The 25,233-nt window shown below is 37.6% G+C and overlaps 1 protein-coding gene across 1 annotated transcript; it reads right to left on the bottom strand.

The window, feature by feature from the left end:
- Positions 1 to 9,547: 9,547 nt before the first annotated feature.
- Positions 9,548 to 24,899, bottom strand: LOC139876142 (uncharacterized). Its single transcript, XM_071863445.1, has 10 exons — positions 23,382 to 24,899; positions 21,919 to 21,978; positions 14,250 to 15,230; positions 12,947 to 13,837; positions 12,613 to 12,765; positions 12,283 to 12,389; positions 11,519 to 11,885; positions 11,207 to 11,281; positions 10,999 to 11,114; positions 9,548 to 10,063 (listed from the first exon to the last, which is right to left on the bottom strand). The coding sequence occupies exons 1-10, from the start codon at positions 24,897 to 24,899 to the stop codon at positions 9,658 to 9,660; spliced, it is 4,674 nt and encodes a 1,557-aa protein (XP_071719546.1). The 3' UTR covers positions 9,548 to 9,657.
- Between the last annotated feature and the right edge of the window lie 334 nt (positions 24,900 to 25,233).

Raw genomic sequence — 25,233 nt, 5'->3', positions numbered from 1 at the left:
ACTTAACACCTCGCACCACTAACCCCTAGGGTGGCACCTTAACACCTCAGCACATCACCCCGAGTGGCATCTTAACACCTCGATGCATCACTCATTAATTTACGGAGTGGCGTCTTAACACCTCGACACTACACTCCTAGGTGGCATCTTAACACCTCGATGCTACACCCGAGTGGCATCTTAACACCTCGATGCTACACTCTTCACATGAAACATGGTGTCTTAGCACCTCGACACTACACATTTCACACTACAACAAATAGATACATTATATACATACGCATATAATTATTTCACTCACCTCAAAGTCTTGTGAAAAGATACCCGAGCTTGCAAGACCTCAAAGTAACATACCTATCATATAATACACATCATCAAACGCAAACTCAAGTCGGTCAACCAAACCCTTTTCACCATTCTAAGCCATTTTGACCCAAGGTGCAATTTCAACCCATTTGCACCCTTAACCCTAAATTGGGTCAACACATACCAAAACCCTAATCATTCGTCAAGATGGGTTTAAAAACACATTTAGGTCACAAGGCTAACTCGTTTTCATACTTGCTAGGCCACTTAGGTCATTAAAGACTCATTTGACCCATTTCAAGGTCAACACACCCATTTGGGTCATCCATACCCAATAACACCCACTTACATACTATTAAAGTGTTCTAGCAACTAACTAACCAAATTTAAGACTCAAAAGTCCAATTAATACATTCAAACCCTAGGTTAGTCATCAATGAGCCTTCATAACCCATATTCACCCAAAATCCCCAAAATACTAACAAAATGGGTCTATGGTTCATCACTAGCCCAAACCCTAACCCTTAAAGCAATTAAAGTAAGAAATTGGGTTTATAACTTACCAACACAATCACCACGTAGCTATCGACTAGATGAACGAATTTAAAACTTGCACCAAGACCCGATTCAACCTCTTTCACCCTTTAATGGAGCTTTCTCTCTCAAGGATTGCACTCTCTCTCTAGAGTTTAATTGGAGAAGATAAGGTTGTTGGAAATGGAGTGAATGAAGCTCCAAAACTGATCCAAGGTATTAAATTTGGGCTCCAATGTGTTTTGATCAAAATGCCCTCAAAATATCTATTTTAAAAGAAGAGGAGAATCTGTCGCAGACAGATGGAGCGGCGCGCCACCTAGCCGCGCGGCGCGCGACCTCCCAGTTCAGCATCTTTTCTCTTTTTAATTATGTGCAACCAAAACCCCAAAACTTGAGTAACTTATATACACACATGTACACTACAATTATTCAGGTCTTACAACTCCCCCCCACTTATTCGGATTGCGTCCTCGCAATCCAAGCCGCATGACACGAGGGAAGATAAACTAACACGAACTCTTCGGGCTCCCAAGTGCACTCGGAACCTTTACTTCGCCGCCATTGAACCTTGAAAGTTCTCACCTCTTTATTCCTCAACATTTTCACCTTCTCGTTAAGGATAGCAATCGGTTCCTCGACATATTCTAACTTGTTGTTTAGCTCGATCTCGTCTAAAGGCATCCATGAGGAATCATCCTCAAGACACTTACGGAGGTGGAAAACATGAAATGTATTATGGATCCCCGCAAGCTCTTCGGGTAATTCCAATCGATATGCAACTTCACCGACACGAGCTAAAACCTTGAACGACCCAATAAACCGAGGAGCTAACTTTCCTCGTTTTCGAAATCGAATAATACCCTTCCATGGTGAAACCTTAAGCATCACCATATCGCCTTCTTGGAACTCAATCAATCGCCTACGTCGATCGACATACGACTTTTGCCTATCTTGAGCCTTCTTCAAATGTTTCCGAATCAAATCGATCTTGCTATTTGTCTCTAAAACCAAATCGGTACCCCCGATCTCTCTTTGACCCACTTCTCCCCAACAAACGGGAGTTCGAAACCTACGCCCATAAAGCATTTCGTAAGGTGGCATCCCGATACTAGTATGATAACTATTATTGTACGAGAATTCCACCAAAGGCAAATGCTCATCCCAACTACCACCGAAGTCAATGATGCACGCCCGTAGCATATCTTCCAAAGTTTAATTCGTACGTTCGGTTTGACCATCCGTTTGAGGATGATACGCCGTGCTCAACTTCAATTGCGTACCCATATCTTCATGAAACCTTTCCCAAAACCGAGATGTAAAACGGGTATCTCGATCCGAAATAATAGATATAGGAACTCCATGTCACGAGACCACTTCCTTGATAAACAACTTAGCCAAGGCCTCCGACGATATCGCTTCTTTAATGGGAAGAAACAAAGCGCTTTTTGTCAATCGGTCAACTATAACCCAAATCGAATCGAATTGGGTTCTCGCCGTTTTAGGTAACTTTGTAATGAAATCCATGGTAATGTGCTCCCATTTCCATTTCGGGATTTCTAACGGTTGCAACTTACCATACGGCTTTTGGTGTTCGGCTTTTACTTGTAAACACATGACACATTGCTCAACATACTTCACAACATCACGTTTCATGCCCGGCCACCAATAATCTTTCTTCAAGTCATGATACATTTTCGTCGCGCCCGGATGAATGGAATATTTTGACTTATGTGCTTCATCAAGTAGCACCCGTCGGTAATCACCTATCTTAGGCACCCACACCCTTCCTTGAAAAGACAACAAACCACGCGGGCCCATAGTAATGAACTCCGATTGGCCCACGATTCGTTCCACATGCTTATTGTGAACGTAAGCCTCTATTTGAATCTCGCCAAGCTTCTCAAGAAAATCGTTGGAAATAATCAAACGTAACGACCCCACTTTTATCGCCGGATGTTGACTCTTTCGACTCAACGCATCCGCGACAACATTCGCCTTACCCGGATGATAAAGTATTTCACAATCGTAGTCTTTCACCACATCCATCCACCTACGTTGGCGATAATTCAAATCTCGTTGATTAAAGAGATGTTTCAAACTCTTATGATCCGAATAAATCATACACTTGACACCATACAAGTAATGGCGCCAAATTTTCAACGCATGTACAACCGCCGCCAACTCAAGATCATGAGTCGGATATCTCGTTTCGTGTTCCTTTAATTGTCGAGAGGCATAAGCGATGACTTTACCTCTTTGCATCAGAACACACCCGAGCCCATTTAGCGAAGCATCACAATAAACCGTCATATCTTCCACACCTTCTGGTAATACTAACACCGGAGCTTGACACAACTTCCCTTTTAACAATTGAAAAGCAATTTCTTGCTCGTTCTCCCAATTAAACTTAGCATTCTTTCTCGTCAACTTCGTTAATGGAGAAGCGATCTTAGAAAAGTCTTGGATAAACCGACGATAATAACCGGCCAATCCGAGGAAACTTCGGATTTCCGTAGGCGTAGTCGGTCGTCCCCAACTCTTCACCATCTCTATCTTCCCCGGATCTACTTGAATACCGTCTTTGTTCACAATATGACCAAGGAATTGGACTTCCCTTAGCCAAAATTCACATTTGGAGAACTTAGCATACAACTTCTCCTTTCGTAAGGTCTTCAATACTTCACGCAAATGACGTTCATGTTCATTCATACTTTTCGAATAGACTAGTATGTCGTCGATGAACACTATTACTGACTTGTCCAACATAGATTGGCACACTCGGTTCATAAGATCCATGAATGCCGCCGGCGCATTCGTAAGACCAAAATGCATCACCACAAACTCAAAATGCCCATACCGCGTTCTAAAAGCCGTTTTCTCAATGTCTTCCTCACGGACCCGCATTTGGTGATAGCCGGACCGTAGGTCGATCTTAGAGAAATACGTTGCACCTTGAAGTTGATCAAATAAATCGTCAATCCTAGGTAATGGATAACGATTCTTGATCGTCACTTTATTCAACTCACGGTAATCAATGCACATACGCATACTACCATCTTTCTTCTTCACAAATAACACCGGAGCGCCCCACGGTGAAGCACTCGGTCGAATAAAACCCTTCTTGAATTTGATTTAACAACTCTTGCATCTCCGTTGGTGCTAAACGATAAGGAGTTTTAGCAATGGGGTAGCCCCCGGAACCAACTCGATGCGAAATTCAACTTGTCTTTCCGCCGGAACACCCGGTAATTCGTCCGGAAAAACGTCTTCAAAATCACTAACAAACGGAATTTCACGAATGGGTGGCGGCTCATTACGAGTATCGACAACATGAGCAAGGAAAGCCATGCCACCACTAACAACAAAATGACGTGCCCGTGTAAAAGTGCATATCGGCACCGGTCTCCTTCGCTTATCACCATGAATAACCAACTCTCCCCCACTTGGGGTCTTCACACGAATAAACTTATCATGTCATGTAATATCGGCTCTATAACGATCGAGCCAATCCATACCAACAACAATATCAAAGTCGCCTAAGGTCATTGGAATGAGATCAATTTTAAAGGTTTCGGCACCAAAAACAACATCACAATTTTCACACACATCGACCACTAGCACCGTCTTGCCGTTCGCTATTTCGAATTCTACCGGACGACTTAACTTAGCTAACGGTCTATCAAGTTTAGGCACAAATCTAGGAGACACAAACGACAAATTTGCACCGCTATCAAAAAGAATCCTCGCCGGATTAGAATTAACCATGAAAGTACCTGAGACAACTTCGTTCGATTGTTTGGCTTCATCATTAGTCATCAAGTAGTTGCGACCCCTAGCCGTACCCGCCGCCTTCTCTAACCGCTTCACATTATCATTTCGCAAATCGGGACACTCCGGCTTCTTATGCCCCTCTTTGCCGCAATTAAAACAAGTGGCTTTGTTTCCGGAAGATGGTTTCGGACACTCACGAGCCATATGACCCGGTTGCCCACAATTGTAGCACGTATAATAAAACCCACCGGTAGTGTCCTTCTTTGCACTATTGACACTTTCGGCCCCCGTCTTGCTCTTGCTTTTCTTGCTTGAGGCGTTAGAGTAACTAAAACCTTCAAATTTTCTTTTGGAAAACTTGAAATCACTCTTTCTTGGAACCTCCGGCTCAAAACCCCGAGCCAACTCGAACAATTCATCAAAAGACTTAGCCATACCCCGACTAATCTTCCCCTTGTACTCATCATTCAAAGTACGGTAGAAATCCTTCATGAGCTTATGATCATCACCCACATATTCCAGGCAAAAACGAGTCTTTGCCAAGAATGTAGACTTGAGTGTAACCAAGTCCATTGACCCTTGTTGCAAATGGTGCAACTCGTCTCGGATTCTATCGAGATCGGATGAAGTTCGGTATTCTCTGAAAAATTCTTTCTTGAACTCCTCCCATGTCAAGCCCATACATTGTTCTTCACCATACAAGTTGATTTTATCGTCCCACCACAACTTAGCTTCTTCGTGTAACATGCTAGAACCATACCTCGTCTTCTTTTCGGGAGGACATTCCGCGGTACGGAAAGCTCCCTCAATATCGTAGATCCAACATGTACTTTTTAAAGGATCCCGCACCCCATTAAACATCGGGGGTTGAGCATCCTTGAAGTTCTTGTAGTGGAAGTCCCGCCTTCCTTCACCTCCTTCACCGCGAGGATAGATATTCCTAGCGTCAAGGGCCTCTTCGATAGTGGCCTTCATTCGTTCATTAATTAGATCGGTTATTTGCTCATCAACGGAATCTTGAAAGACCTTTCGAACGTCCACAAGAAAATCCGCTTTTAACTTCTTAAAGACGGCCTCGACCTTGGTTGAGAACTCGGCGTCCCCGCTTGTACTTCCGTTATCATGTTCGGGACCGTTTCTCGTCTTCATTCTATAAAACGAATTAGGTTAAACCACCAAACGGAAGGACAAATTATATATATACATACCCACACGCCACACTACTCCATCTCGCTCAACAATCGTCGTACATTACTTGTTTGACACGATTTACGCCCGTAACAATGGTAGCTAATCATTGTTACGCGAGCACGTCGCATTAACTTGCTAGTACAACGTCCATCTCGCTCGATGCTCGCTAAACATACATAACAAATAGAGCATGATTAGTTTACATAAACCTATGCACAAACCAATCCCGATCCGACCCAAAGTCCTACAAGTCCCGCATAGCGCACACACAAAAAGTCTAAGTCTAGGCGCCTATCTCAAGTCACCTAAATCCCTTAGACCATGCTCTGATACCACTTGTAACAACCCAAACCAACCCTCGACCAAATCACGCAAAAATACAAAATAAAAAAAAATATCTGTGCAGCATACCCGCGCAGCGCGCCAGGTAGGGGCGCGGCGCGCCAAAGTGGACTGTCCGGAAAGTTTTTAAATGCGAAAAAGATTGACTAGTTCCCGACACTTTTAGACGAAACGCTTTTTACCATATATCCAAATATGTAAAACTAACCTGTTTCAAACATAAAATCAATGTTTTACAAGCGGGGCCCACACGACCCAAATTACAAGTTTAATACAAGTTAAGAGTTTCGACCACCAAAAAGTTTAAGTTCCAAACTACACAATGAGCATGGCATTTGGGATTAAACTACCCAACTATCGGTCAAACTCCAAGAGCTACTAAAGCCAAAAGCGTCCCCTAGCATCAAGCGGGATCTCTAGTCCAAAACGATGCCCTTACCCTTGTCCTAAACCGAACCTATAAAATGGTAAGCAACGAGAGGGTAAGCAAAGCTTAGTGAATGCAATAATTATACGAATACATATATAATTATACCTACTTGCATACACTTACACACCAACCCGCAAACACGCTAGCATACACATTTAGCTTATCGTCACAATAACAAGCTATAAATCTCCAATACCACAAGCTAGCATAACAACCGCATATGAATATAACTTGAATAATATAATATGCTTACAACACAAATAACCATGGTTAACCAATAGTACAAGGGAACGACGCTCGCGAAAACGCCATCGGTGTTCACAACATCCGTTAGGGCACTTAACACCTCGCACCACTAACCCCTAGGGTGGCACCTTAACACCTCGGCACATCACCCCGAGTGGCATCTTAACACCTCGATGCATCACTCATTAATTTACGGAGTGGCGTCTTAACACCTCGACACTACACTCATAGGTGGCATCTTAACACCTCGATGCTACACCCGAGTGGCATCTTAACACCTCGATGCTACACTCTTCACGTGAAACATGGTGTCTTAGCACCTCGACACTACACATTTCACGCTACAACAAATAGATACATTATATACATACGCATATAATTATTCCACTCACCTCAAAGTCTTGTGAAAAGATACCCGAGCTTGCAAGACCTCAAAGTAACGTACCTATCATATAATACACATCATCAAACGCAAACTCAAGTCGGTCAACCAAACCCTTTTCACCATTCTAAGCCATTTTGACCCAAGGTGCAATTTCAACCCATTTGCACCCTTAACCCTAAATTGGCTCAACACACACCAAAACCCTAATCATTCGTCAAGATGGGTTTAAAAACACATTTAGGTCACAAGGCTAACTCGTTTTCATACTTGCTAGGCCACTTAGGTCATTAAAGACTCATTTGACCCATTTCAAGGTCAACACACCCATTTGGGTCATCCATACCCAATAACACCCACTTACATACTATTAAAGTGTTCTAGCAACTAACTAACCAAATTTAAGACTCAAAAGTCCAATTAATACATTCAAACCCTAGGTTAGTCATCAATGAGCCTTCATAACCCATATTCACCCAAAATCCCCAAAATACTAACAAAATGGGTCTTTGGTTCATCACTAGCCCAAACCCTAACCCTTAAAGCAATTAAAGTAAGAAATTGGGTTTATAACTTACCAACACAATCACCACGTAGCTATCGACTAGATGAACGACTTTAAAACTTACACCAAGACCCGATTCAACCTCTTTCACCCTTTAATGGAGCTTTCTCTCTCAAGGATTGCACTCTCTCTCTAGAGTTTAATTGGAGAAGATAAGGTTGTTGGGAATGGAGTGAATGAAGCTCCAAAACTGATCCAAGGTATTAAATTCGGGCTCCAATGTGTTTTGACCAAAATGCCCTCAAAATATCTATTTTAAAAGAATAGGAGAATCTGTCGCAGACAGATGGCGCGGCACGCCACCTAGCCGCGCGGCGCGCGACCTCCCAGTTCAGCATCTTTTCTCTTTTTAATTATGTGCAACCAAAACCCCAAAACTTGAGTAACTTATATACACACATGTACACTACAATTATTCGGGTCTTACATGTAATGTGAAGCTCGTGACAGACACGTGTAGGCAAGATAGGATTTGTTCCTCCAACCCGTTTGGAGTTAGATACTTTTGAGCTCCTCGATAAATGAATAAGATATTTGTGTGGCCGCACCCAAATGTAATTGAGATGATACTTAATTAGTTTGGTGATCTAATTCATTTCTAAGATCGAGAAAACAAAATTTGTTAAACAAATGAGAATGACTGATGATCCATGTCTTAAGTTTAACTAAAGTATCTGAAACAAAGGGATAAATGACATTTAACACTTACTATGAGCAGTTCTGAGAAACTACCCTCACGTGAATTTGGGGACAATGGCGTGTTGCTAGACGCTAACCATTGTTTGTATAGTTACTTGGTGTTGTGCCGTGCACAAGTGGGAGTCTGTAGGATTTATGCGCAAGGTACAACACATAACTATATGGCCGAATTTATTTGAGCCTTCGGGGTCACACATATATACACTTAGACGTCAATTAATAATATATATATATATATATATATATATATATATATATATATATATATATATATATATATATATATATATATATATATATTATTCAAGTAATAAATAAAGTAATAAAGTAATTTATTAATTATTAACTAAGAGTTACGTATTTGCCAAGAAAATGGATTTGCTTTCGGATATTAAATCTATATTTGGTGTGGATACGAATTAATATGCACCGAGTTAAAATTGTTTCTTAAACCAACTTGGACTTTCAACCGTATATATACATAATTTATCTATTGTTCCTAGAAGGTTTTTTACGGAAAAAGAACCCATATATTTTCATTGTTTTTTGACGAGAAACAAAAAAACCCCACAAGTTTCTTTTGCTTTTCGAAGCAAACATTTATTGTTATACGTGTACATCAAACGGAACGCAAAATTTTCTTTTTCAGTGTTTACGATCTAAATAAATAATTCTAAAGATTATTTATTATTATTACTTGGCGGGACTAGCACATCCGCTTGACGTTGATCGAAGTGTAGTGTGGACTACCTTAGCGGCAATCATACTTTTGATTGTTAGTTTCTCTTCTATCAATCCGGTTCTATAAGAAAGGTATAATCTTTAAAACTCTCTTGTTGTATTTATTTATTTAACCGTATAAATCATATGGATCCGTTTTGGTGATTTATTATTAATATAATTAACACGCTTCCGCTTAAAGTTATTAATATTATATGATGGTTCATGATAATAAATAATTAGAAAATCGTTTTCTTAAAACCCTAAATTACCAACACTGGTGATCTCGATATTTCCAAATGACAAGAAAAAATAGTGATCTTGATATAATCAAATAGAAAATAGAATATATGTTGATTCGAGTTTAAGTGTCACAAAAACTTACATGAAACCTATCACTTAACGTAAACTCCCAAAACGTACTCAAGGCCACGTATAACTCAAAGTAATGTTTTCATATAGATGTTTTTATATTGTTCTAAACTCGAGACCACACACAATAAGGCCATATATGGTACCTTCATAACTTATCAAATTCAAGTTTACAGGAATACAATCATTCTTGAATTCTTGATTAGAGTTGAACTTCCACGCAATAACCTCCATCCACCCATCATGCCTTCGTTCCGGAACACGAGTAACATCATGTATATTCCATGCGGTCGGTGATGCAAAATAAATTATTTCAGACTCTTTCTTTTCTCCTTGGCGTAGATTTCGTACTTCTATAGGACAATGTAACCCTTCACATTTTTCAGAGAGCTTGAAAATAATGTAGCAAGCATATTCTGTATCTTGTGACAACATTTGGCATTTAATCGTATAGTTGATACGAAATACTTTTTGTGGTAGAATCTCAATCACCTCCTGAAATCTGCATATTTACGTGATATATCAACTGATTACATACTTCTTTGATGGGACTTCAACTTTATGTACTTGCTTTCTATGAAGGAATACAGTAGTACGTAGGATATTAATTTTAATTTTATTCATATTTTAAATTTAATGTCACGACTGATAGAGTAAGTTCCAATATTTTGGTGTAAGTTCCAATTAATAATATACTTTATATTTTATAGGGGTGTAAGCGAGATGAGCCCGAGCTCGAATTCGAGCTCGGCTCATTTCAATTTCAAGGAACTCGAGCTCGGGTCGACTCGTTAATTACATCATTTTCTTTTTTTATATTATTAAATTTAATTTAATATTTATTGTTAGGTACGCTATATTTTTTATCACTTATAATCATATTTATATTATTATTTCACTCTTATTTATATAAACTAGTACCATATACTTATATATTATATTATCACAGAAATAATACTACGTATTTAGCTTGTAAGATATCAAATGACCTGAACTTGAGCTCGGCTCGACTCGTTAATTACATCAACTTATTTTTTATGCTATAAAATTTAATTTAATTTCATATTTATTGTTAGGTATTTATATCCACTTATGATCATATTTATATTATTATTTAACTCTTATTTATATAAATTATTATTATATACTTATAATTATTTATTATATTCTTACAAAAACATATTTAGTGTATATGTATGAAAAACTCGTTTAGGTTCGCGAGCTTGATCGAGCTCGAGATATGAAGCGTGTGCTTAGGCTCGTTTATTACACGAGCTTCAAAATATGTTCAAACTCGGGCTCCAACTCGTTTAGGCTCGGTTCGAATCGAGTTTTTAACTAGTCAAACACGAGTAGCTCGCGAGTCGCGGCTCATTTACAGGCACATAGTGAATTGTACATGTAGTAACTAATGTAAAGGTTTATTAAGAAGAGAACCTTGATTCGGCTGATGAAATCGAATTAAAAATCCTCGAATCAGAAGAGTTGTAGAGAGCCGCTTTTGCCGAAACCATGAGATGTTTCTTTCCAATTACTTCTTTTAGTGAAAAAAACTGTTCATCACAAACATAATTTATTTGGGGAACCACAAAAAATATTTAAGTTCCCTTGTAAAAGATCTTTTTGTATGAAGTAATATATCTACCTTTTCGCCCTCGTCGGAGTATGACTTTAAGATTTGTTGGACTTCTTTTAACTTTCCGATTGCTTCAAGCTTCCCCTGTAAAACAAAATTTGACAGTTTTACAGTGACGAATGTAAGTTGAGCTAAGTGGGGTCCTTTGACCCCGTACACTACTACTAAAATTGTATAGAACTTTATTTTATTATTAAATTTATAAATAAGATTTATATATTTTTAAAATTAGTGGTTTTTATGAAAGTCATTTTTTTAACTTTGAAATATAAATAATAAAATCTTAGAACGGGTGAAAAGCCGATAGATTTTAAAACTTGCCTTGTCAATGGCTCGAAACTCAATGCCTTCAACATAGATCGCATGACCTTCATAGTAATACGGTGAAAGGCTCTCTAGTAGAAACTTGAAGACAACATTGTTCGTTTGATCGTTTAGAAAACGATATAATTCAATCATCATCCATTCCTCGTCTCTCCATGTTGCAAAATGTGCATGTAAGCTTTCATTCCCCTTTTTGTACTTTAGGTTAACGTGCATTGGTCTAGTTGAATGTTTCTTTGATGAATCTCTAAATTTGAAGACTAGATAAATCCCATAAAGCACATCTTCAGATAAAAAGTGAGATGTAGTCTTGACTTTGATCATCAAATTCGAAATATCTAACATCTCTGCAACTTTTTTAAACCTGCGCATGTTAAATGATATGTAAGTCCTAAATTTAACGTTGATTGTTAGATGAAATTATCGAATGATTGTTAGATGCCCTGCAGGTGTTCAATGAAATGCATAGATAACTAAGGATATGTCAATTTGAAATTTAACTGAATTAGTCATTGTTTCTTAATTGTCAGAATGATTCTTAGATGCCCTAAAGGTATTCGATGAAATGTCTACACAAGCTCATTTTACAAAATCTGTGAAATTACATGTCATATTTATTGTGCAACTGCAAATAACTAAGCAGCATATGTATATTTGAGATTTAACTAAATGTAACATTCTAAAAGTGTGGTAGATATATAAATGTCTACATTTTCTACGTATACACGTGCATACAACATGACAAGAGAAAGAAGAGGAACCTTAAATTGGAAAGAGTCTGCCATTTATGTGGACTACGGTTTCTGTATGAAAACTTTGTGGCTGATATCATTTCATTTTTTCCGCCATTAACTCCTAGTGAAAACCACTGCAATAACAACACAAATCAAATGATTCTACTTATAAAACTATGAATATGGAGACTAATTGCATATTTATATCTAAGAATACGTTGAAAATAAACTATAAAAGATTCATGTAAATCTTGATTCCTAGTTGACATGTTAACGGTAAAGCATTAAGTAATAATGACCAGAGCGTAAGGAGAACACATAAAATAATGAGATATAAAACTGAGGCACTTAAATTACCGTCTTGTCATCTTCAAGGAGGATTCCTTTGATCAACGTGTTATAAATATCCTTTTTGCTTTCGTGATTAGCATCGAGACCCGAGGATTTTGACCTTTTGATAATTTTCTTATAGCCTTTAGGCAATTGAGGCTCCCATATCTCATAATCCTCCTGTATATCATTTACAAGTCATTTATTTGGATTTTGCAATGATTATTTATTAATTTAGAAGCTATTTAGAAAAAGGTTTATACTATAATCTAGTAGACTGATACTAGTTAAAGATCATTACCACTTAAATTTTGATTATAAAGACCACATTCCTTAAAACTGGATAAAGGTGAAAACTTACTTGCAATTCTAACGCCTTCTTAAGTTGCTGCAACACCTTTAATGCCGTTGGTCGTTTTTCTCTTTCAGCATGTAAGCATTCACGCACAATCATTTGAAATGTAGACAACGATCGCGGGTCCATCTTTTCTTTTATATCCTTAAACACGATTGAATAAACTATTTCTTCTTCATGTATGCGATTGAGGATCCCAGTTACTCTTTCGTGGTTATAATCCCCTGTGGGCGATAACAATTTCCCATACAAGATCTCAAACAAAACCACACCGAATGAGTAAATATCCGATTTTTCGGTGCAAATACCTGTAAACTCATAGACTGGGTCAACGTAGCCCTTTGTGCCTACAACGTTGCTGATGACTTTCTGATTAATTGGAGTTATCACAGATAACCCAAAATCGGAAATTTTGGCCTTCCAATCACCATTTAATAGAATGTTGGCACATTTGATGTCCCTATGTATCACCACCTCTTTTGTTAGAGCACCGTCATGTAGAAAAGACAATCCGCTAGCAACATCAATGCATATGTTTAGTCGTTTCATCCATGTAAGACTCTTGTGTTTTAAATGCTCATCAAGACTTTTTTCAGAAGCATACTCATAAATGATGATTTTTTCTTCCATTTCATTACAATAGCCCTTAAGACCGATGATATTCTCATGTCTATAATCAAAAAGAATTTCAAGCTCTGTCAAAAAATGATTATCTCCCTGACCTAGACTCCTATCCAAACGCTTTGCGACAATGATATCACATACATTAGAATGTGCAACATTTCCTTTGTATGTCTTCCCAAATCCCCCTCGTCCAATAACATTTTCAGGACTAAAATTCTCCGTGGCCGAGTTAATTTGTTCAAACGTCATTCGAAGATTGTCCTTGTTGTTTTCCTGTAAATCGTGAATCACTTAGTTGTATCACTATTCATTATGGTTTTTACGATTTATAGTCTTAATTCCAAACTCATGCCAACCATTTGGTATAGGAGGCTAGACGTATAGAATAATGGTTGAAACTTGAAAGTTAGTTACACCTAATATAAGTCATGGTAATTGGTTACATGCAATAAAATCAACGCATACATTTTTTGTGCACTTTAATATTAGATATAACCCCAACCCCAACCCGAACGTTTAAGTCTTTGAATAAACAATAAAGAAATGTGGTAAAATTTCACGAATGAGAACTTTATCCTTAGATAAACTCACAAACCCATAATGAAACAATACACATTACCAAGTACTCGAGATAAACAATTAATATGAAGACCAAATACACTATGTTATTTAAAGAACGACTTACTTGTAATGATAACGCTTTTTCAAGTTCCTCCATGATTTCTTTAGCAGTAGGCCGCATGACTTGAGTTTCTTCCACACATTGATATGCAACTTTCATAAATGTCTTCAGAGAATCTGGATTGGGCCCTTTATTTAGGGTGGAACTAAGCTCATCTACCTCATCTATTAATTTAGGATCTATCATTTCATTTATTTTATTTTCATCACGGTGTTTTCGTGCAACGTGTGCAATGCCCTTTTCATTTTCCGTAGTGTATATTGGATCGTAGGCCATTTTCCCTGATAACATCTCAAATAGAACTACCCCGAAAGAGTATATATCTATTGCTCTTTTCAACTTACCTGTCTTGGAATATTCTGGATCCAAATAAACTTCAGTGCCTGCAATAGTTTTTGTATAAACAGTGTTTTTTTCATGATTTGTATGATAGAATCTTGAGAGACCAAAGTCAGCAATCTTCGCTACCAAATTCACCCCTAACAAAATGTTGCCGCTTTTTATGTCGCGGTGTATTATCTTTTCTTCATCCTCCGACTTGTTGTGAAGATAGTTTAAGCCACGTGCAATATCAATGCAGATCTTTAAACGTTGTGTCCAAGTAAGGTAATTACTTAATTTAGTGGTGCTTCTCAAATAGTCATCAAGGCTTCCCTTAGAAGCATACTCGTAAACAAGTATCATATGAGGATCTTCATCACAAAAACCAAGAAGAGTGACTATGTTGGGATGCTTGCAACTAGTAAGCAATTCAATTTCTGCAACAAATCCTTTCTTTGCATTCTTATCACCTTTAATGCACTTTATTGCTACAGTTTTGGGCTTTTTTGAAAGTTCACTTTTATTTGAATCTTCCATTGGGAGCTCAAGTTCTCCTCCGTACACATCAGCATATCCTCCAGACCCAAGATATCTTTGAGTAAAATTCTTCGTGGCCGACTCTATGTCAATCAGTGGAATCCTTAAGTCTTTCAAGTTTTCCCCCTACAATAAAGTTGAGGGGTCAATAACTGTAAGTGTAAAGTTTTTAATTAATGTATATGAGTTTACGTTCAGATTCTCTAGTGTTTATAGGGCAGATCCATAACTATTAATAGCAACTACTTACAGAACAGCAAATTAAAATCTTGATTTGGGAAGTAAAATACATAAGCAAGCGAATGCAAGACGTCATAATAAAATGGGTATAACTTAGGTGTACATATTATTGTTTTATCATAGCAATTGTTAGCGGATATATTCTAATGGTCGGAGCCCAATGTATTAATAGTGGGCTAATATATCCGCAAACAATATCATCATTACAATCAATATCTATCCATATATTAATATTAATATTTCTTATATATAATAGAGAGATTGGACTAGCTGACTTGGCATTATGGACTAGCTGACTTGGCATTAGCTCCTTAATTACAACATATTAAGCCAAGTGTAATTTTCACTTGTCTCAACCACATTTGGGTGTGCATTTTGTCGATACGGTATTGAATCAATAAAACATGTTTTTTTTCATGCCCGGTAGCAACAGATATATGGAAGAAGGGGGAAATTTGGCTTGACAAGGACGGAAACTTTCCACATTTTGTTTCTTGGCAAGAACTTAACTCGTGGGTCGACGATTTAAGGCTTGATGCGGATTCGAAAAAGAAAATCTTGGTGATATTTGCGACCTCACTTTGGACATTATGGAAACTATGTAATAGTGTTATCTTTGGGCCTTCTCCTCTCCGGAAAAATGGGCTCTTCGTCTTTATTCGTGATATGTCTTTCAACTGGTATTGTAATAGAGGTCGTAAGCGTATTAGTTGGAATAGTTGGCTTCAAAAGCCTTTGTAATATTTGTATTTTCTTCTCCCTAGCGTCTTGCTAGGGGTTTATTTAATAAAATTATTTTGCTGTTCAAAAAAAAAAAAAAAAAAAAAACTTGTCTCAACCACATTTATTTTGAATATTAATTAATGTCTATGAATATTAATTTGAATATAATTAATAATTAATAATTAATCAATATTAATTCTCAATATTAATTACAGCATGTATTAACGATCGTACAATCTAACAGTATATATTGATATGTATAGGTGTAGTAACCCCATCCCTTTGAAAGTTTGGAAAAGTCAAAAGATGTTGGCAAAGTCAAAATTAAATGCATTTCTTTTAACAAAGAAAATTTGTAACCTCATCTAGCCGTAAGGTAATTTCACCCAAATTAAAAATCAAGAAGCGGAGTTGATGACATCATTTTCTAAATTATGATTTTTTCCGGTTCTGTGGTGGTTATGTTAGTTTAATGGTTAGTTCTGTTTAATGGTTAGTGTATGGTTGGTTCCAAAAGTAGTTTAATGGTTAGTGTGATGGTTAGTTCATTAGTAGTACGATTGTTTCTTGACTGGTTCATTAGTGGTGAGTCCGGTTGTGATTTTTGCCTCCTCTCTCCTTTTCATGCCTTTCCATCAGCGAAGAGTATTTGGTTACCCATTGTACTCTATGGTTTGTTGTGATGGTTTTGTGATAGAGGTTGCTGCGCTCGTGACTATTTCAGTCGAAAATGTTGTCTTTTGTTTTCCGGTGATCTTGACCTCTCTTTTGGTTTCCGGTGGTCTTGACCTTCTCTTGTTCTTCTCCTTTCGTGCGTCTTACTCCCCTTGGATATACTGTCAGCATCCTCTTCCTCCTCCCCATACTACTTTCTTCCGGTCGTTACCTTTTCTCGGCTCCCTCTGTTCCAATGCACTCGTCGTCAGTCTCTTTCAATTTTGTGGAGGTGTTTGGCATTGTTGCTAGCCTTAGTCTCACCTCACTGGTTTTCGTATATGGTTGATGTATCTCGCACCATCAGGTGGTGTTGCGAGTTTCCGACTACGATTTATGTGGTTTCTAGTTATTGACGCTCTTTTATCATCAATTTCCAAGTGTTAGTTTCCTCAGTTTCCCGTAGCCAATTTTGAGGGTGGGGTTCTTCGGTTCTCCGACGTAATATTTTGAGTTTTGACAGTGATCTAAGGCGGTTTCTTAGGTGAATTTGTGGTATGGTGTTTCAACGGTCTTTTGGTACCGGTTTCTATATATTATTTTAAGTTGGTTTAGATGTTTGGGTGGTGTTTCGTCGTTGACAGTTGGAGAGTTTAAACAAAAGAACAAAAAAGACATAGACCCTCATGTTTGGCGAGGGTGTGTCACCAGGCGTGACAGAAGGTGTCCAGCCGCGAGATACGTGATCGAGACATTGAGCTTCAGATAGTGGAGAAAGGTCGTGGATCACGACAACATGGCCGCCAGACGCGACACCTAGCTTTGGCCAGCAAGTGCATTTTAATTGTTTCCATATTTGTTTACTCCTATAAATTGTAACCCTAGCCTCCTCTTTAAGGTGTACACGAAATAATAGAAGAAAATATGTGGAGTAAACCTTATTCGTGTTTGGAGTTGGGATATAACTACATTGAATTCTTGTGTTGTGTTCATTATTTATCTTGTTTATGCTTGTTCATAATCCGTTTGTTGTTTTGTGGGTTAAATATTACTATCATCTAATTAGGGTGATCAACATGTAGGTTTGTTAGTTGGTGAAACCACTTCCGCAAGCGTTTAAATCTAAACAATTGGTATAAGAGCTTCGAGGTCTTGAAGATCGGGAACAATAGAGGATTGAAGCATTGTTTAGATATGTATGATGATTAGGTTAGTCTTTGGAGGTAATCTTGAAATTCATCAGTGAAGTGAACATAGGACAATTTTAGCAGGAAAGATTTTTAGGAGGAGAGATTTTCAAGAGATTCTAGTTCTGAGTTCTTGTTCTTCGCGAACGCGTGCGAAAGAATGATCGACCTATCAAATTCGGAGGTTCAGGAGCTATTGCAAGAGAAAATTCATAATAGATTTGTTAACCGTTAGATTGCTAAGATATTTTTATTGTAAATGGTAGACACGTAGATCTGTATGCGGTCAAAATTTGGTAGTGATCCAACTGTTCCATTGGGAGATATGATATTTCAAAGTTGCTACCACTTACGAAAAAATATTTAGGATTTGGTTGCTCAACTGTAAGAGAAAGATCATTGTCGGTTCGTCTACCGTTGGATCGACATGAAATTTTGATTGGAGGTGCTACACATAAAGTAAGGTATAAATTTGGTGATGATCGGACCAGATTTTTAGAAATGTTTTTTTCGATTTTGGTGCAGTTTTCGGATGAACTTTACGGGTTTCATGACGCGAGTGCGAGACAATTTGTCTTGTGAAACTTCAGGCAATACGAGTTGGATTTTTGGGGATGTTGGTTTGTTACGGAAGCTCAGGAGGGTAGTTTCTCTCGTGTTAGGGAGGCAGGGTAACGAGACACATCGATTTGGAAGTCGACAATGGAAGTTATCGGGGAAGTTTGTTACTTGCGGGTTTCAAACGGGATGACCAAAGTTTCTGGTTGGATATTCAAGGGTTTGTGGAATATGTGGGCGAGTTTGATCTTCTCTCACTAAGGAAATTGGTTGTCGAAGGGTTCCGGATAGAATGCTTTAAACGGTACAGGGTTTGGTTGATGGTTGGTTAAACAACTCAAGCGGTTTTTCAAGGTGATCAATTACGAATCTTGAGGGTGTCGGGAACTCGGTGGAAATTTGGTAACCAACGAAACTATCAGTCTAGTTGGAGTTGGATAACTCATGGGAGTTATACAGATCGTTGAGCGACGTGATTCTCCAATTTTTGCAGGATTAGTGCGTTGATTATGGGAACTAGAGATTTGAGTAATTTGTCTTACTCCCCATTGGCAAAGTAATTCGCAACTGACTGGGTGGTACGAACCAAATTCTTCTATGGTAGCTGCAGTTTATTTTCTTACTCGTAAAGTAGGAGCGTGCTTGAGGATCCGAAGATGTGTGCATGAAATTGTTAGCTATGAGGATTGGTCAGTGTATCAGCATGAAAGCGTAAAGTTGAACGGTGTAAATTTCAAGGTTGTGATTGCGTTCTCACTGAAGTCTTGATGAATAGTCTACGAAGGCGCCTGTTTGTGATTGTGTTCTCACTGAAGTCTTGATGAATAGTCTACGAAGGCGCCTGTTGAATTTTCTGATTGTTAGGAAGGAAAATCAGATACAGACGGAAATTCGGTACTATTGATTGTTGACATGTCAGTGGTAAGATTGGACGTGTATAGAGCGATCAGTGGGGCTGTTTTTTTTCCTGTTAAAATCCCGTGATTGAAGACTCGCACGTTTCAATGTGTCTAGTGTAAGAAGATGGTGGTGCAGAAACCGAGATGACCCAAGATGGTAACCGAGATTAGATTATTACACAGCAATTTGAATCTCAAAGTCTTCCTTCTCAAGGTGTGGAAGAGCGATGTGTCCCGGATGGTTATCTGACGGTATTTAAAAGGAGTTCTATAATCAGGTGATCTAGAGTTGCTGTGGGTGTTCAAACATTGTTTACGACAGTTTTGATTTTTGATTTCGACTAGCTGTGTGTTGAAGAACTCTTTATTGAAAGTCTGCCAGTTCGACGTGGTTGGAGTGTGTGTGTGTGTCCCAAATGCTTTTGGCGGTATACATGAGTTCCTTGACGAAGATGGAATGGTGATCGGTGTAGGGTTTGTTCAAAGTCTCCAAGTAGGAGATTGTTGAGGTGTAAAGAGTTTAAACAAAGAAACATGGATGACATGGACCCTCACGTTTGGTGAGGGTGTGTCACCGGGCACGACAAAAGGTGTCAGAACGCGAGAGAGGTGATCGAGACATTAAGCTTCAGTTGGTAGAAGAAGGTAGTTGATCACGACAGCATGGTCGCCAGACGCGACACCTAGCTTGGCCACCAAGTCGATTTTAATTGTTTCCATATCTGTTTACTAAATTTTAACCAAAGTGTGAACAACGTTAAATCCTTGTGTCATGTTCATTATTTATCTTGTTTATGCTTGTTCTCTTATCCATTTGTTGTTGTGTTGGTTGAATATGTTAGCAATTATGTCTGTATGGAACTGTAAACGTATAAATGCACTGCAATATAACTATAAACTTAACAATAAGCTGAAACGTAAAACTGAATATAAATACGATCAAACCGAGGTGACGGGTTGAACCGGGCTTGTGTTTGACACAATTCCCTTAAACAGATTCGACGTCTGTTCCCAGGGTACACCGGTTCGAAGCAGCGTACTGCCGGACTGAACACTTGCCTGAAAAGAAGTCGGAACGTGAAGCTGAGATGAAAACGGGTTCGGATCGCAGGTTTCTGTTGTGTGTGCTGCAGGTCATCTGTTGTGTGTTTTTTCTGCAGGCTAGTTTCCAATTTTATAGCACAAAGTTGCAGCCTTACTGTTGGTATCCACATCAGTATTTCACACTTGCAACTTACTACTGGTATCCACATCAGTATGAAGTGGATCTGACTCACAAAGTCAACAGTGGAAACCAAGTTGGAAAACATGTGGATCTGACTCACAAAGTCAACAGTGGAAACCAAGTTGGAAAACATGTGTATCTGCAATTACTCCATAACCAAGTGACAAAAACGTAGTACAAAAACCGGCCTCGCACGGGCCCGAATTTTCGGAGCTGCATTCGTGTCCGCAGGTCGTGCGGGCACGCCCATTGGATCACAGTTTTGCACCCCCCCCCCCCCCCCCCGCGAGAGTAGGTGCTAGAGTAAAATATGGCATAAGGTCTTGACATAGGTTTGGAGATAAGAACTTATATACCTCTCATAAGTTTATCTCCACTCCTATGTGGGACAAGATGCATCCTACTAGATTTCCATATTTTTGTATCAAACACACAACATTGAGACTCGATATCTCATTCACATTCTATTCGTTTTGGACACACTTTAGCTCGTTTTAAAGTCCTCGTCAAGGACTACAAAATCCACTAAATAGTTACTAATATGTATTACATTATCATATATTAATATGTGTCCAAAGTTTGGTATAAACCATTTATTTTATCCAAAATTTCCAACAGAATATTACTATCAACTTAATTAGAGTCATCAACTAGTTAAGTTTGTTAGTTGGTAAAACCGCTTCTGCAAGCGTATAAATACTAACAAGTTTTGGGAGGATCAGGTTCTCATACGTTTGTCGATGGGTGGTTTCACAGTATCATTTCTAGTGGTTCTTGTTGTGATTGTGTTGGTGGTCCCCGGTCGAAGTTTGCAAGTTCGGACTACATTTGAAAGTCTCAAGCTATCGCCTTCAATTGTGTGCGGCATCATTTCCGGTGAATCTTTCAGGCCTCAATACATGTTATGGATGGTGAATGGATATTTCATATGAATGGATATTTCATATGGTGGTTGTATTTTTTGTTTACAGTTGACTTCAATGATAAATATGTATTTTCCTTACATGTACACATATAATTCTAACTCATGTTTGGATCAATCATATTCAGAGGAGAAATCGGGTTTTACGGATAATGGAGACATTTCTAGAAAAGAATTAAAAAATATTATATATTATTCTTACTTAAAAGATGTTAGAATTTATAACTAGAGGATATTAACCATTAATTTACAATTTTTTAATACATTATAATAGGTCTAATTGGCAAGTTGGAGTGGCATGTCAAAGCATTCGCATACCCCATGTCTCCACCTCTGATTATATCTATTTCATTTGAAGTTTTTTGAAACAAAAAGAAAAGAAAACTAAAAGAAGAAGATAAATTACCTCCAAAAGGTTAGACCATGTTCCTTCGACTTCATTAGCAATTATTGGCTGTTCCTTTAACTAATTGCATCATAATTACATAAACACACGTATATTAATATAAATGTTTTTTTAAATTAATTATATATACTCCGTATTAGATATAATATATATATATATATATATATATATATATATATATATATATATATATATATATATATATATATATATATATATATATATATATATATATATATATATATATATATAGGGGCAGGATCAATGGGGAAGTAACCAAGCGGGGGGAAGCGGGGGGAAACAAATTTTTTTTTTTTTCGTTTTTGTTGAAATTTTTTTTTTCCGGCATCAAGATCACACGAAAATATGAACATTTAGAAGAGACACTTCGTGATGAATGTTATTATTTAGGCGGGAAAACGATCGACAAAAATAACATTCAAGATAATATTGTTCGCGAAGAATATGAACGTTTTTTTTCCATGTTTTGTGAAGTAAAATTTAGCCCGATTTAGAGTTTAGGGTTTAGGGTTTGGTAACCCTAAACCCTAAACCCTAAACTCTAAACCGTTCGTGTTAAAAACTCAATCTAAATCCTAAATCTAAACCCTAAACCCTAAATTTCTAAACCATAATATCTAAACCCCAATAGCTAAAACCTCAAAATACGCTCGAAAAACACGATAATTGTTATATATTACTTCTTCGAGCGTTTTCCCGTCAAAATAAAAACATTTATCACAAAGTGTCTCTACTAAATGTTCATATTTTCATCTCATCTATAATGTTCGTGAACAAAGTTTTTTCAAAAAATGAAAAAAAAAAGTTTTTTCTTCCCCCGCTTCCCCCCGAATGGTTACTTCCCTCTTGATCCTACCACTATATATATATATATATATATATATATATATATATATATATATATATATATTGAAAAATTTATGAATGCATGTAATGTTTATTGAAGGCGTCATAATAATGATAAACTATAATTGTACAAAATGAGAAATTGAATGATGTGAATACAAATTTTATTCACTTTGGAGATCCGATGAATTGATAACTTAAACCCAAAACACTAAACCCTAAACCCTAAACTCTAAATCGGGCTAAATTTTACTTCACAAAACATGAAGAAAAAAAAAGTTCATATTCTTCACGAACAATATTATCTTGAATGTTATTTTTGTCGATCGTTTTCCCGCATAAATAATAACATTCATCACGAAGTGTCTCTTCTAAATGTTCATATTTTCGTGTGATCTTGATGCCGGAAAAAAAAAATTTCAAAAAAAACGAATTTTTTTATTTTTTATTTTGCTTCCCCCGCTTCCCCCGATTGGTTACTTACCCATTGATCCTGCCCCATATATATATATATATATATATATATATATATATATATATATATATATATTATGACTTATGAGATAGAAGTTAGAAGGATAGATGATCTTAATTACCGGATTTTCATGTCTCCTTTGAAATTCCAAGGCACTCTCAAGGTTTGTAAGAATTTGATCAATGTTAGGACGTTGTGCTCTTTGTTCCTTCAAGCAACTATATGCTGTTTCTGAATATACTTTCAGTGACTCATGGTCAATTTGTGCTAGTAGAGCTGGATCAATCATATCTTTCAGACTTTCATCTTCATACCTTGATTTAGCCGAGTGAGCTAACAATTCCTCTTTTGGATTATCATTATTATTATTATGTATGTATTTCTCAAATCTTTTCATGGTATATAAGGGATGTAGAGTGTAAAACTCTTCTTTCCATGAGTAGTTGCTTTTCACAGAATTTATGTTTTCCAACTTTCCATCGGTAACTGAAGGCGGCGGTGAAATTGATCGCTGCGGTCGCTCACTCGACGGTCTATGGGGCCGCGGTCGCTCAAACGACGATCTAGACGACGGTCTAGGCGGTGGCGAAGTTAACGTCCCATCATGTGAAGGCGGTCGCTGAAACGAAACTGGTATACGCCGTGTTACCGTCGGTGAAAGTGATCCAGACGAGTTTGATGTTGGAAATTTTCGGCTGAATGAATTGAATGAAGATGGCTGCACACCAACGAATGAAGACGGCTGCCCCATATCAACTAACTTAGACGACTGGCCATCAAACGAAGACGATCGTTTAAGTGGTGTTATGTTGTTATCAGATGATGACGCCATAAAAGCCTCGTTATTATCTGTTGAACTGTGTAACTGTGTATTTATGACATCAACCTTTCCATTTTTGGAATTTTGTTGGGACAATTTTTGAGGAGAAGCTCGGTCTTGGTCATTCGGAATAAAGGCTCTTCTACCACAAAGGATTTCAAACAATACAACTCCTAAAGAGTACACATCTGATTTGTGGTTCACAAATCCAGTCTTTTCATATGTTGGATCTGCGTATCCGATTGTGCCGATAATTTGATCAGCAAGGAGAAGACGATGCTTTCGATTACTTGTATTTCTTAGAGCATGTTCAAAACCAGATAACTTGGGTTTCCAGTTGTCATCTAGTAATATTTTCGAGCTCTTAATATTACGATGTATGGCACTATAATCGCGTCCATCATCAAAATGGATGTAACTCATCGCACGTGCAACGCCAACACATATTTGCAATCGTTGCATCCATGTAAGGTTTGAATCTTTTAGATGTTTTTCCAGGCTTTCGTTGATCTCGTGCTTGTTTATGATGATCTTCTCACCTTTTTCATCACAATAGCCGATGAAACAAACGAGATTTTCATGCTTGAGATCAGAAAGCATTAAAATCTCCCGCCAAAACTCAAGGTCTCCTTGGCCATACTCATAGTGCAATCTCCTCGCAGCGATAACAGTCTGCTGCCCGGACCAAAGGAGGCTTCCTTTATAAACTTTACCGAATCCACCTTGGCCGATGATATTTTCATCGGCAAAATTGTTGGTGGCCTTTAATACGTCCTTAAGCGGGATTTTAAAACGAACAAACTCTTGGGGCGAGGACATTATATGTGTGTGTAATTATGATCAAGTGTAAACACAAGCTAAATAAGAAGTTATCTAGTCTATAAAAATGATGATCAGTCTGTCCTAAGTTAATTATTTATTAAAATCATGGACGAGATAATCGCGTAAGAATAAATAAATAATTCATTGATCAGACGACTTACAACAATTATTAAATCGTGACAGCCTTTACTATCAGTAATTTATTTTTTGAAGAAAATAATAATATAAAAGCCATCATATTACTACACACACACACACACACACACACACACACACACACATATATATATATATATATATATATATATATATATGGTCATTATCAAGACGG

Source organism: Rutidosis leptorrhynchoides, chromosome 11 (assembly GCF_046630445.1).
Source record: "Rutidosis leptorrhynchoides isolate AG116_Rl617_1_P2 chromosome 11, CSIRO_AGI_Rlap_v1, whole genome shotgun sequence".
Classification (NCBI taxonomy): Eukaryota; Viridiplantae; Streptophyta; class Magnoliopsida; order Asterales; family Asteraceae; genus Rutidosis; species Rutidosis leptorrhynchoides.
Note: the sequence above shows the minus strand (reverse complement) of the source record. Positions and strands in the feature narration are given on the sequence as shown.

Excerpts from the sequence above, each read along its gene's own strand:
- LOC139876142 (XM_071863445.1), bottom strand. The coding sequence starts at position 24,899 with ATGTCCTCGCCCCAAGAGTTTGTTCGTTTTAAAATCCCGCTTAAGGAC. Across the intron at positions 15,231-21,918 it reads CATGGTCTAACCTTTTGGAG|GGGGAAAACTTGAAAGACTT; the intron begins GTAATTTATCTT and ends ACTTTATTGTAG. Across the intron at positions 13,838-14,249 it reads AAAAAGCGTTATCATTACAA|GAAAACAACAAGGACAATCT; the intron begins GTAAGTCGTTCT and ends CACGATTTACAG.